We start from the raw sequence: 13,375 nt of genomic DNA on the forward strand, positions 1-13,375 counted from the left end.
CGTAACCTAGTAACGACGACATAGAATAACATGATACTTCCTTTTGTTAGAACTGCACATTTGCTTAACTTTTTTCAATTATGATTACATATTTATAATAATAATGACCGATACAAGTAATTTTAAGACTTCATTTTACTGATAAACCATACTAAACATAATAAACAATTTCTGAATTGAAGAACTGACGTCGCTACAATTTTGTGTCAATAAACCTTTTTTCTTTTTAAATACCAGAGACGTTCCTCTGAAAATCGAAATCTGACATCTAGAATCGAATGCATTGATTACTTGTGAATAAAAATCATCATAAATTAATAAATTCGATTGACAAATGTTTCAAATCCGTATCGATTAATTCACTTTAATCGATGTTTTTAAGCAGGTTACCTCTCTTCGAAGATAAAATTGATAGACGTCAAATGTTGCCTATTAAATTGGCTCGACTATAACAAAATATCGAATTCAATAAGCAAGATCTAGAACACAATCCAAATTTATTTATTTTATGTTCAAAGTTCTATAAATTATTTATGAGACAACAAGAAACTTACATGACTGACTGATCTTGGCTTAAGCTTTAAACACTTTACAACAAATTCATCTTAACTACTATGAAAATTATTTAGAAGCGGATTATATTGATCAAAACTTTATCCATAATACTTAATAGTTTACTTCATATTTGAATTGAAACGTGGGTGTAAAGGGTAATTGAAACACAAGTTTACATTATATTCTTTAATAAAATAAGTGATGCAATAATTTTCGTACAAGAACACATTTAAAGAGCAATAAATTGCTGACAAATGAAAAAAATATACATTTCATATCAGATCGTATTGTATACATACTTAGTATCGATGACGAGCAAAGATTTTTACTTACATACTCATTATAAATAAATCATAAAAATGTAAAACCGATTTTATTAGTCCGTTTGTTCTACACCTCTGCAACAACTAAAACGTTAGAATTAGAATTACAAATAAAAACTAAACCCGCAAGCCGTGAGAAATAATTTCACAATAAAATATTACTTTAAATTAGGCTTTTATTTTTTCCTAAACATTAAGCTGCGTAAAAATTAATCATACATATTTCATGACAACTTATTTCACTAAAGGCTGATTTTTCAATCCTTGGTTAAAACTTAACAATTAATTACGTATTCAACTACCATTTCAAAAATGTATTGCAACTTTCCGTATTTGACAGTTTACAAGTGACATTTTAATATGTTCGTGTAATACTTTATTGTACGGATAAATTTTAACCAAGGATTGAAAAATCGGCTCTAAAATAAAAATATTCAGTATACAATAGGTGTAACTGTAGAACAAGCTGAAATTTAATTTACATTAAAAGAAAACGTCATAATATCTATATAGTCTTTCCGAACATTTATCTGTAGACATAAACTCTAAATCTATAAAGCTTTAGGAGAAATAATCGCTTTATACATACATCTGATTCTTTATATTCTATTATTTTCACTTCATAATATAATTTAAACTAGCTATGTCTCGGTTAAAACAACTCGTTAAGTACCAACACTGCATGTTAACTCTGAAAACAGACGTCACTCGATATTTAAAATCCAGCCATATCAAAATATATTATTAACTTCGCGTCCCATGCATTGCATTCTCGTCAAATTACAATGGACTCGCTATCATAAACAAGTGAAAAAACACCGAATCACATTTAGACAGATATATTAGGCTGGTTGCAGAGCTTGACCGACCGTCAGTGCGTACCGTCGGTGCTGACGATACGCATCAACAATTGTATGACTATGACACTAAAACGCATGACGGTTATGAACGGGTTTATGAATTTCCATACATATGACAAGCGCGACTGACGTACGCACTGATGGTCGGTCAAGCTCTGCAACCAGCCTTAACAAATTTATACTAAAATATATTATTAAACATTTTACAGTATACTCGTATCTGTGGCGAACACCGCAGATATAGTTTTGAGTTAAAATTCGATTTCCCTATAGGTAAAACAACGTGGCAAATCAAATACTTTACACTAGAAAATAATCGATAGAGTAGTCTATGGCACAGGCATAGATAATGTCCATTTCACTAGAGGCAATAAACTACAAATGTACAAAGAGCATCAGGTACGAACATTGTAAAAATACTTACTAAGCGTGTGACAAATACATGGAATGACACTAAAAAAATAAAGAGTATTTGGCGGCTGTGAAATTTGATAAACCGCAACATGATCATAGAGTTAATGATAAATAGAGCAGGCAAAATCATACAAGTTCTCGTAAACGGAATTAATTTCTGATGTTTAAAAAGAGAGAGAAGATCACAGTACCTTATCTATGTTTCTCTATTTTTGGGACAAAACGTTAAACTGTACATAAAAACGTTTACAATATGTAAATTACGTTTGTGCGATAGAGACAGTATGGATACTGCGATCTTCTATCTCTATCCTGCTCTATCTATAATACGTCCATTATTATAATTGGTTGATAAACAGCGAATCAAAATTAATTACGAGTTTAAAATTACCATTTACAACAAACAATTAAATTTCATGAAATCAAAAGCGTATACAATGTTAATACATGTTTCACATGTTTTTTGTTACTTATTAAAAAAAGTTAATATGAAGCTGTCCATGGTTCGACTATTGTTCACGAAATTAAATCGAAAATAAATCTAAATCATAAAACTAATGGCTTAAGATTCAAAGTCATAGCACCCAGACCAATATAGCATCGGCGTCAATGAAACTGGCAAGTAAAACAAAACTATGATTTTAACCATAAGTATAAAAAACTAAATCTAAACTCGCGCATCAGACGAACAACTCCTCAATACACAACATCCGTAGATAAAACTATAAATCGTCTCCACTCACATTGACACACAAACATTTACGTATTGCGACATGACGCCCGTAGTTTATAACATGGAGCGGACATTTTGCCTTATTAAGGCGTAACTTTAAGGGCTCGTCCCTACAAGATAAAAGGAGGTTAATGTTTTAATAAACTATACAAACTTATATAGCTTTAAGCCGAATCTGTTATGTACACTGTCCGAATGTGGAGTTTGCACACGAAAAGTTCCACGGGAGTCGTTAAGACAACGTCACCACACACACTTTGTAGAGTGCGCGCACTATTTGAGTTTGTTCCAACCGCACGGGTTGCGAGTCGTGCTATCCGTTCGATAGCTCGTCCTTAAGCCACTGCGGCACGGGTCGGCCCAGTCGCACCAGAAGCTTCGACAGAGCCGTGTTATGAGGCGTGTAATATCGCTTCAAAAACTTCGCCGACCTCTCCTCCATGGGCGGGTATATCCGACCCTTCGACTTGCCCAGGCATTTCGTTTTCTCGTTGCTCACGGCCTGACAGAAAAATCCCTTTTTCGCGTCGTATCTGAAAAGGTAAATTCGCGTTACAAGTTAATACTGCAGCGCCCTAATTATACGGCCGCGATCCAATTATATTATAATTTTAGTAAATTATTCGACGTAATAGAAGCTTTGTGTAATTTATAAAATATTTCAGCGTAATACGGCGCGATTGCAAATCCATGCTGAAACTTCGGCGTATAAATGAGAAATTCTATTTGTTACAAAATGACGCCTCAACGACGCGGCGGGTTTAAATTAAATTCCACATTTAAACGTTTTATAAGTCGAGTTATTTATTTATTATATCCAAAGTTTGTTCGTAATGGTTGAAACGGTCCAGTTGTCCAACTTTGGACCGTCCCAGGCCTTTTGTATTTGTCACTTATTATAATGTCGTACCTACATGTAACTTGTCTGTAAGGATACTGAATAACAATAGTAAAACGATTGTTGTCAACCTTAATATGATTTGGGTCAAATAGAAACATATTGATACAACTGATATAATGTAAACTTTTGCTAGTGTTTATGAATATTCATTTTTTATTGTCACCGATTCGGAATGTCACAGTTATGTTTACATTATAATTGTTTAAATTTTATTGAAACTACCATGTATTAAACAAATAAATTATAACATAACTATAAAAAGCTTTATCTATCTTGCATACCATTAAACGAATAAACAACCCATATAGTACCTACAGTACGTATTCACAGTACATATTCAACATTCATTAACCACGACACGTAAACACAACACCCATAATAACGTCAATTACATCACGTCATACTTTATTGACGCGAAATTAAGCTTTAACACGTTAAAATACATTGAATTATTCTATCAAAACGTTTGGTTTCCTTGAATTTATATTATAGTTGGAAATAATATTTAGAAAACGTAAGCGACTTATGTCCAACATATCGCTTTAGTGTAAGCTTTTAACATACAATGGGATAAGAATCGCGTAGCATGACTTTTGAACGTTGGAAATAATGACAACATATTTTTAAGACGCAGCCGACTTTTATATTTATTTTCGTTTGTTTAAAGATAGTAAGTTTAAAGGCGATTTTAACTGTTTTCGATGTTTATATGAAATGGTCAACTACAACACCAAGAGCGATATTTTTTCCGGTACTTACTAACGTTATCTTTTTATTTTTTACGTCACCCAAAAAAATGCACGAAATGACTAATAAAACTTGACCTATAAGAAAATAAAAATTTGATAAGTTCTGTCTAAATGTTATGACATCCGTTTTTAACAAATAACCCGACGCAACAAGAGCGCGAGCTACGTAATCATTCAAATGGAGAGATGTACAAAAAGCGGCAGTAGATGCGAGCATGTCATTTATTTGCAGAGTTAAGAATGTTTAGATTCCCCCTGGGAAACAAAAGAAGTCATTTTGAAAAACTAATATTTTATCTTAGAAAGTCTGTTGAGGCGACATTTTGCGTTATCTCGTTATTTGTATTAGAGAATGATAAAATATAAAGTTTAAAGGTATTCCTTAAGACAGTAAGGTATACGTAATTGTATTGTATGTAAATTCATGATTATTAATTATTATTATTTAATTGAAACAAAGAGTAAGAGGGTTATACTTTTTCCGACGAGAAATTCGTGAGATTTTTCTAAAATATGGTAGACGAAAAAATTACAACAAGCTTATAAAAAACACAAGGGGTCACATACATTAAAATACGGGCAGTTTACACTACCCTCACTCAAACAAAAAAAAATCTAAAAAAAAAACTCACTTGAGCAACTTATTATAGTCCACGTGCGGCACCTTCAGGAACTTCTGTAGCGTATTCATCACACTCGCTGGTTCAGAGCGCAACAGCGACCCGTCGATGATGTGCAGCTGGTGCGAGCTGAACTCCGCCAGCCACCGCTCCAGGTAGTGGCTGTACTTGCCCGGGTTCAGGCAACGGTTCCTGATGTCAAGATAAACATATACGTATAATGTTGTATACGTATATGTACGTAATACGTAAATATATTCGCATAGCATTTTTTGTAGTGTGGTGTCACGTCTTTCGTGTTTAACGTTATCAAAATAAAAAAAAAATGTATGGAAAAACTTAAAATTTTAAATTGTAAATTTAAAAAAGTGGTAGAACAGATGTTGTTGGGATTGATGTAGTGAAGCTCGGGAGCTAAGCAAGAGGTTGTGCTTATTTTCATTAACATATATTTAATAACATATCATGCATAAGTTACCTGTAATACCTAATAACAGTACCTATATATACATTATACACGGCTGTCTAATAAATCTCACAATTACAATACAGTCAGTCAAGGTGTCACTTTGAGACGAGCGATCATATTACGTATTAACTCAAATTCCACATCCAACCATATCCTAACAATAACACTCCAATGGAAGGTATTCAAGTTTCAATATTCAGATATATAATAATGGTTCATTTGACATCTAGTCAGTAAAATGACGTGAGCTGTCATTTTCCTCGGCCTCGTAGCAATTTGCTTTGCGAGGCTCTGTGAGACCCGCCTATTCATATTTGATGTTTCCTAAAATAGTGTGAATCCCTAAATCCATTGTAATATTGTGAAAAATTAAATATAGCACACTATGTCGTACATCCATCAAATTTAAAATTCTATTTCCATCCTGAAAGCTAACTCCAAAAACGAATGTAAATATATTCGTCATAAAATTAAGCGTCTATAGATTATTGTTAAAAATTAAATATAGGCATCTTAATTTTGAGCTACACTAGAAACAGAACCACGGGCTGTAACTAGTTTTAAAATAAATCCCTATTCAAGTCATAGCTCGCGCAACGTGGCGTGACGGCGCGTGCGGTTACTAACTTTCGTTTGGACACTAGAATTTACGCGGGAAACTTCGCTAACTCGATTATAACTTTGTTTGACTATATATTGTTATTTTTTCTATTTTGTTGTATTTCAGATTTTAAGAAAGTATTAAAATATCGTAACAGTGTTTGTTTGATTCGATAAAAATTGTTTGATTAAAAGAAAATTTCATATTGCAAACTACTAAATGAACAATTTTCCTTTGTTAAACTACTATACACACGTTAATTAATAATAACACAATACGATATTATAAAACATTTTTAAATTAAATAACTTCTCGGTATATTCACAGTACAATGTTTTGATAACAATTCAAGCAAAGAGCGATAACATTTAAATTCTCAGAAACAATCCGAATACAACAAAGGTTAATGAATTAAGAATTTTCTATTATGAAATTTATACAATGGCAGACCAATTATAATTAAGTAGTTGTAAATGACTCTGACAAAAAATACTTTCATAAAATGTCGTCCGCAAAATATGGTAATAGAAACAGAGCTTTTTTAGCGAGAATCAGTTACAAATACTCATAATGGACAGCAAATGCATTGCCGATTTATTTCCACGCAAAGCTATATCGTATTACACGAATAAATAAAAAACTTAACGCTAAGGACACGAACGTGCCACTTCCGTACAATTTCATTTGGTCGCGTTGAACTCATTTTATTTCAAATATCCGGGATTTATTCACTTACAGAGTGTAATGTATCGGTTTATTTTTTGTTACTCTGTGAGGTGTCATTTACTTTTGCACTGTTTTGTTTAACAATCGACACGTTTAATTTTGGCGTTGATTGCGATTTTAAATCTGTTTTTTTATTGTATAAAGTCTGTAGAGGTAACTATAAGCTTTTCATTTAACGCTATATTGCCTTCTTATTACATAATATATTGTTATAATCCTTTTTTTCTATTCCGCAAATAATAAAAACGAAATGAAATCTATAAAGGTACTAGCTTTCCGCCCGAGGCTTCGCCCGCGTTTTCAAGGAAAAATCCACATAGTTCCCGTTCCCAAGGGATTTCCGGGATAAAACCTATCCTTTCTCTCAAGTTTGGATCGAACTGCACATGGTGTGCGAATTTTATTACAATCGGTTAAGTGGTTTAGGAGTCCATTGAGGACAAACATTGTGACACGAGATTTATATATATTTAGATAATGTTTTATATTGTATTAGTAACAGATAAGAAGTTTAATAATAATCTTTGCTTTGTTACAGGTTACGTACACATACCTATACGAACTAAAAGAATGGGAAAATATATTATTGTTGTGAGCAGACGAAGTTACGTGGAACAGTTAGTTAAAACATAAAATGCTTCTGTTAATACGCTTGAAGGTAATACTTATTTAGAAGGACTTGCAAGGAGCACTAACAAGGTTTGTTGCTAAAGTAGTTAAAAATTAACTCCATTCTGTATAGGACACAGAATCCAATTGTCGACTTGTTATCGCAACAAATAGACATAAAAAGGAATATCCTATAACGATTGGAACAATTGTTTCAGAAATAGAATACCGGAGGGCTGTCATTCGGAACGTAACAAAGTTTCGCAGATTGGGAGCGATGCGTTGTTTTACTATTCTTATTTCTGGAACTTTCCATCACCCAGTGCAGTTTGGAGGAAAATGTGAGGGTTTCTCCTCACTCGTAAATTGTATCAGTTTCAAACAGTTTTGACCTTTAACGTTAAAATAATAAAATAATGGGACACCTGATATAGTTTTTGTTTTATAAAATGTGAAGAGTCGACGACATGTAGCCGCGGGATTGGGCAGAGTTCCGCCTCCGTTTATTCCGACAAAATGTAAATTAAATTTTCTTGTGTAATATTGTGAAATTAACAAGAAACAATGTTAAATAAACTTTATCTAATATTAATTACATTTACGGATCTTTTTTTTGTAGAATTAGGATATTTTTGAACGTTAGAGAAATTATCAATTCTTTTGGATACACATTTTTTAATGTATGATCTACTAGGTACAGTTTTTTAAAATTATACTTCGTAACTTACCTCGTTTTAAACTCGGTTCACAGCAATCATAAACTATATATGAATGAATTTCCCTCAATATCAACATCTTTATAAGCTAAACAATTTTGTACAATGTTCATATTAATTAAGGATTAATTGAGAAGCAAGATTTAACATTAAAGCTTACCTGAGGTCCCTCAGAGCTTTCGGCGCGGAATCATTCGCCGTGATGACTGTATGGAAAGTGTAGTTGTTCGCCACGGCATCGCCATGCGAGCGAATGTGCTGGTACCACGAATATGCCCTGCAAATTATCCATGTATCAGAATAACATATTATTAAGATCCGTATATACATGGTGCTTCTAAATTGATTTATAAAAGCATTACTTTTCCTTGATCGCGACAATTGTAATTGGAAAATTCAATTCAACTAAACGACTATTTAAACTTTAAGCAGACAGGACATCGCTCAGGTAGCTTGTTCTAGATTAATAACTCTTTTAAAGTTCACTATTTGTCACCGTAAGTAAAAATAATCCAAAGTCTTTAGTCAACATTTTTTACGAATATAACTAAGCGGCTTATTAAAGTAAGGATAAATCAATAGTTTAAAGTTGTAGGACAGACTTAGATCTGTCGAAGACCATTCTAGAACTAAGTTAGATATCTAAAAAAAAAAAAGAAATCTCAAAAGTTTTCAAACTTCATTAAAACCCATCCATAACTAACTAACCAACCCTTACTTTCGCAAAATATACGAAGGAACGTTCAATATTCGTATTCTATTTAGTTTTCAATTTATAAATTTTGATCATTTGCCATTTGTAAATTCAGTTCTGAAGATTGATTGTGGCAGCATTTGTTCAAACTTCCCGCGACCAATAAACAGAGTATTTCAATATTGAAATTGAAATGAGAGCGTGTTTATAAACTATTTAAATTTTTCTGTTCAACTGTTAACATCGGCTTCGGTGTTATTGAACAAATGTGCTTGATTGAAAATTTGAAATATTTACATGAACGGTTTGGAATGAACTTTATTCCGTATCATACAGATTTTCCAAAACAATAGCGATGCATAGTTGAAATCATTTTCGAATAAATATTTTTATTGATTTTAAATAGAAATTAAAATGCGTTTTGTAACAATTTTATGAACCGAAAGTACGACACAGGTCGATAAAATTCAATGCTGTTTGTGTAAATTGAAAACTATAGCATGTTTTAAATATTTTCATTTAAATTCTTATTTTCATGCACGCTCGCTAAAATTTACTACAATTTCCTTTTGCGCTTGTATTTATGATATCTGACTGTATCTTGCATGCAAACATATTTAATAGAATTTAACTCGTGCCAAGATCTTTGCTTGTTGTCGTTATACGTTATCTTAAGTTTGTTATCTTTAAAAGAAAATAAGTAAAAAGTTCCTTTATAAATATGAAATTCATTTTGAATGTTAACCATTTTAATCTTATATATACCTACTTATATTTACCGCCAAACCGCGAACATGTTGAGAACGTAACCACTGAAAATGTAGCTAAAGCTATGTAAAGTATGTTGTATAAAGTAACACTAATGTGTTATATTTTGTAATTCTATAAAGGTCATGTATACATAATATGGTATTCTTAAAAATCTTTTAATAATAAAGCTTGTTCTGAAGTCTGGTGCACAAACTTAAAATAAGTAGTAATACAAAAAACTATTCTGCTTTAAGCAGTGGGTTCACATCTCTTGATATATCACACCGTTCTCGTTTTCTACATGTAAATACTTTATACATTCCTACAAAACTAAAAACAACGTTCAAGTTTATCATTCATTTTTGTAAACATGAGCAATTACAAGTACTTCACGTGTATAGCGGTAATCAAGGTAGGGCTGATCTAGAAAAACTAGACGCTCCGTACTCACGAAGTAAATAGGTCAGACATTACATGGGCAGGCTCTAATTGCCCGTTTAGGGGTGATACGGCGTAATGAACGATGTAGCACCGTTTTGTTAAGATATTTCTAAAGCTTTGCAAGTATATGTGGGTTGCTTGTTACGTATTTTCAACGGATGATCATAAAAACGTAGGAGTTCAAACGTATTTTTTTTTAGTTTTGTTACTCGATAACGCCGTGGCTTTTCCATCAATTGCCGTGATTTTGTCCAGGAAATTGTTATCATTTAGTCCCTTTGATAATAATCCTCCACGAGTTTGTCCCCCCTTCAGAATTATCGATATCAAACTATACGATTCAACTAAGATGGAGTTAGCGTCATAGCTGTTAATTCAAACTATCAAAAACAAGATAAGTAGATATTTAAATAAAGTGAGATTCAGAAAAAGTTAGTTAAGAATAAGCATACGTTTTACAAATAACGTATTTTTCAAATGACATATACACATAAAGTTTATTGACGTTCCTATTCTTAGTTGGATCGCATAGTATCATTGTACAATGATCATGTTTCGTGAATTTTCGTTTTCCAATACGTATCCACCTTTATTGTAATAACGTTTCTCCGTAAGGATTTCCATTGCTTTGCTATGAATGTAATCTCATAAAATGATGAGATTGCGTGACGACAAGGGACACATGTAGAAAGGAATAGGTACACAATAAAATAGATTAAGGACGGGACGGGATTTTATCATTTCTGTATCTTTTAGTTAAAAAGAGCGTGCCTATGGGAGAATAAACAACGAGTTTTCGAAATTTAATAAACATGTACTTAAAAGCACGAACTGGATGCATTTTGCATTCAAATAGAACGGTTATGTTTATGAGCACATAGTTCACAATTTTTGCAAGTACTAGATCGTCACCTCATAACCTGTTTTTTTAGGTGGGGACATATCATCTATCCTAACCTTAGTTGCCTATAAGAAAAAGTTTTTAAAACGATAGATAGATAATTAATTACCACCCTAAAAATCTAAAAAATATACATACCTAACTAATATTTGCTCTCATTTCTATAATTTAACTTTTCAGTTTACCAAGTGTACCAGTTAAAATTTCACGGCACAGCCATTACCCAGCCTAGTCTATGTAGTTACGTGTCTACAAAACGGTGTAAACTAGGACGCTTACGTACGAAAAAATCCGCACCTAAATTAATATTTTTGTGGAACATTTCAACGCGCGCAACTTTTAGAATTTAGTTTAAGCAGATAATTAATTTTTGTGTATTTATCCACCTAATTACTGTGATAATAAGATCATCAGATAGTATAGTCGTTTGTAAATAAAACTTGAATAACGTTTTTACGTATTTAAAGTTTTACAAGCATTTTCTCTACTTTTGCTATGTTTTAAATATTGAATGAAAAAGCAAAGTCTCGTGACGGGGTATGGGGAAGATGACTACAATGATTTCACACCTGCTTCACTGATCGATTTTCTCTTGGGCAAGTACCTAAGTGACCAGTCGACCTAGATTTTTCATTGTTACACCTCTTAGCTGAAAGCGTTAACCACTACCAAGGAGCTAATTATACAAATATAAGTTAATTATAGCAACATCAATGATTAATATCAACACTCTACATTCGCCGCTACATAATTAACACATAGATTCTTATCCGTTACGCCTTGCACCTGTAAACACCATCGCCTTCCTTATTATAAAAAAAGTAAAAGCGAAACATAAATTAACCACAGAGTCACAGACTTTTAATGCATTGTAACTGTGAACACCTTTGCCTTCCTGTCACAATAAAAAAGAAAAAATTGAAAAAAGTATAAAAGTACACAGTACTTATAACAAACCTCTTTGACGGTGATATCAGTATGGCAATGATCTTAGCATTCGGCAGTAGTGCGTGCGCTCGCCGCGGTACGAGTTCCCCGTCGAAGTACGTCGCCGACTTTTCGAATGTTATCTGTGACGCGTTGCTCTGGTTTGGCGGGAAAAAATTTAGGTACCTGCGAACAATTAGTTATTTATAACCTCAAAATCTCTACAAGTCATATTATCATGTTTTAATGTTGTCCGTTTACTTTTATAAGTTGAGATGTAGGGCACTGTTTCTATTTCAGTCTTTGGAAGGAAGAAAAAAGGAGACAGAAACAAAAAAGTCGTTAGCTTAATTAATAATAAGAGTCAATACGGTGACTAAAATAACTAATTTGGTAATCAACGGTCCAATCGAAAGGGTCAGAACTCAAACATTAAATTTTGTGCAAATTATAAAGCAATTTAGTTAATATTTTGATGTGAGCGCTTTGAAAATTAATTGAAAATCGCATTATAAATTAATTTTGAAATTTTGTATAACGCTAAACGCTAACGGCTTTTCGTTTTAAAGGACAAAGTCTAAATTGCTATCAAAATAATAATGGGAACCTGTGATGGCTACTAAAATTTTCCTTTGTACGTATATATCACATGTTAACTGTTAAGACATAATATTAACATTAAACAAAGAACAAAACATTTTATCAAGAAGTACTTAATGAAGAAATTGCGTGCAAATAGAACGAAGTTTATTTGAAACAGTATAAATATTACATTATTATATACACTTTACGACGGACACTGAAAATCGAATAATTATTCAAAATAGTTTATTTTAAACTCGATTGCAAATTGGTCTGGTTGGGTCACTGTAGAAAAATTCAAATAAAAAAATGAAAAGTTTTTATAAGAAGGAACTCGAAACTGAATAACATAATTATTAACACATTAACAGTATCGACATTGCGATGACTTAATAATTAATGCAATAAAACCTTTGTATTTCCTACTAAAGAGGCCACAAAAGCCCGAAGGAATTTCCACATTATTCTTAAACATGCGCTCTTCAGGAGTGCTAGACAAAGCGCCATTTGACGCTGAGTGCAGGAGGCCGGGAGCGGCACTATTTTTCATTACGTCACTATTAACAAGCAAACTTCATACTATAACATCCACTCTATACTTCCATTTTAAAACTATTTCGTTAAAAGCTGTCGTGCTCACTCGGATCGATAGGCGTCATTTAAATCTAAAGGGGTTGATGAACAATTACGCTGACCCGCTTAGTTTGTATGTATGTAGGTTGGAGGTGCGACGATATTTCCATGAGAAAGCATGAGAATGCCTATGATACGATCAAAACTTTGAACTATGTAGGAACGACCTAC

At 32.6% G+C, this 13,375-nt stretch overlaps 1 protein-coding gene across 2 annotated transcripts in view; it reads right to left on the reverse strand.

Annotated features, from left to right (window-relative positions):
* Nucleotides 1-726: 726 nt before the first annotated feature.
* LOC123692404 (bifunctional heparan sulfate N-deacetylase/N-sulfotransferase) overlaps nt 727-13,375 on the reverse strand; it is a 127,581-nt gene continuing 114,932 nt past the window's right edge. For both annotated transcript variants that reach the window (XM_045637141.1, XM_045637142.1), the window contains exons 12-15: nt 12,020-12,175; nt 8,437-8,553; nt 5,168-5,347; nt 727-3,418 (exon numbers count right to left, since the gene is read on the reverse strand). In XM_045637141.1, coding sequence (XP_045493097.1) covers nt 3,199-3,418; nt 5,168-5,347; nt 8,437-8,553; nt 12,020-12,175 — 673 coding nt within the window. In that variant the 3' untranslated portion in view covers nt 727-3,198. The remainder of the gene's footprint in view (nt 3,419-5,167; nt 5,348-8,436; nt 8,554-12,019; nt 12,176-13,375) is intronic.

This window comes from Colias croceus, chromosome 6 (assembly GCF_905220415.1).
Source record: "Colias croceus chromosome 6, ilColCroc2.1".
In the NCBI taxonomy this organism is placed as follows: Eukaryota; Metazoa; Arthropoda; class Insecta; order Lepidoptera; family Pieridae; genus Colias; species Colias croceus.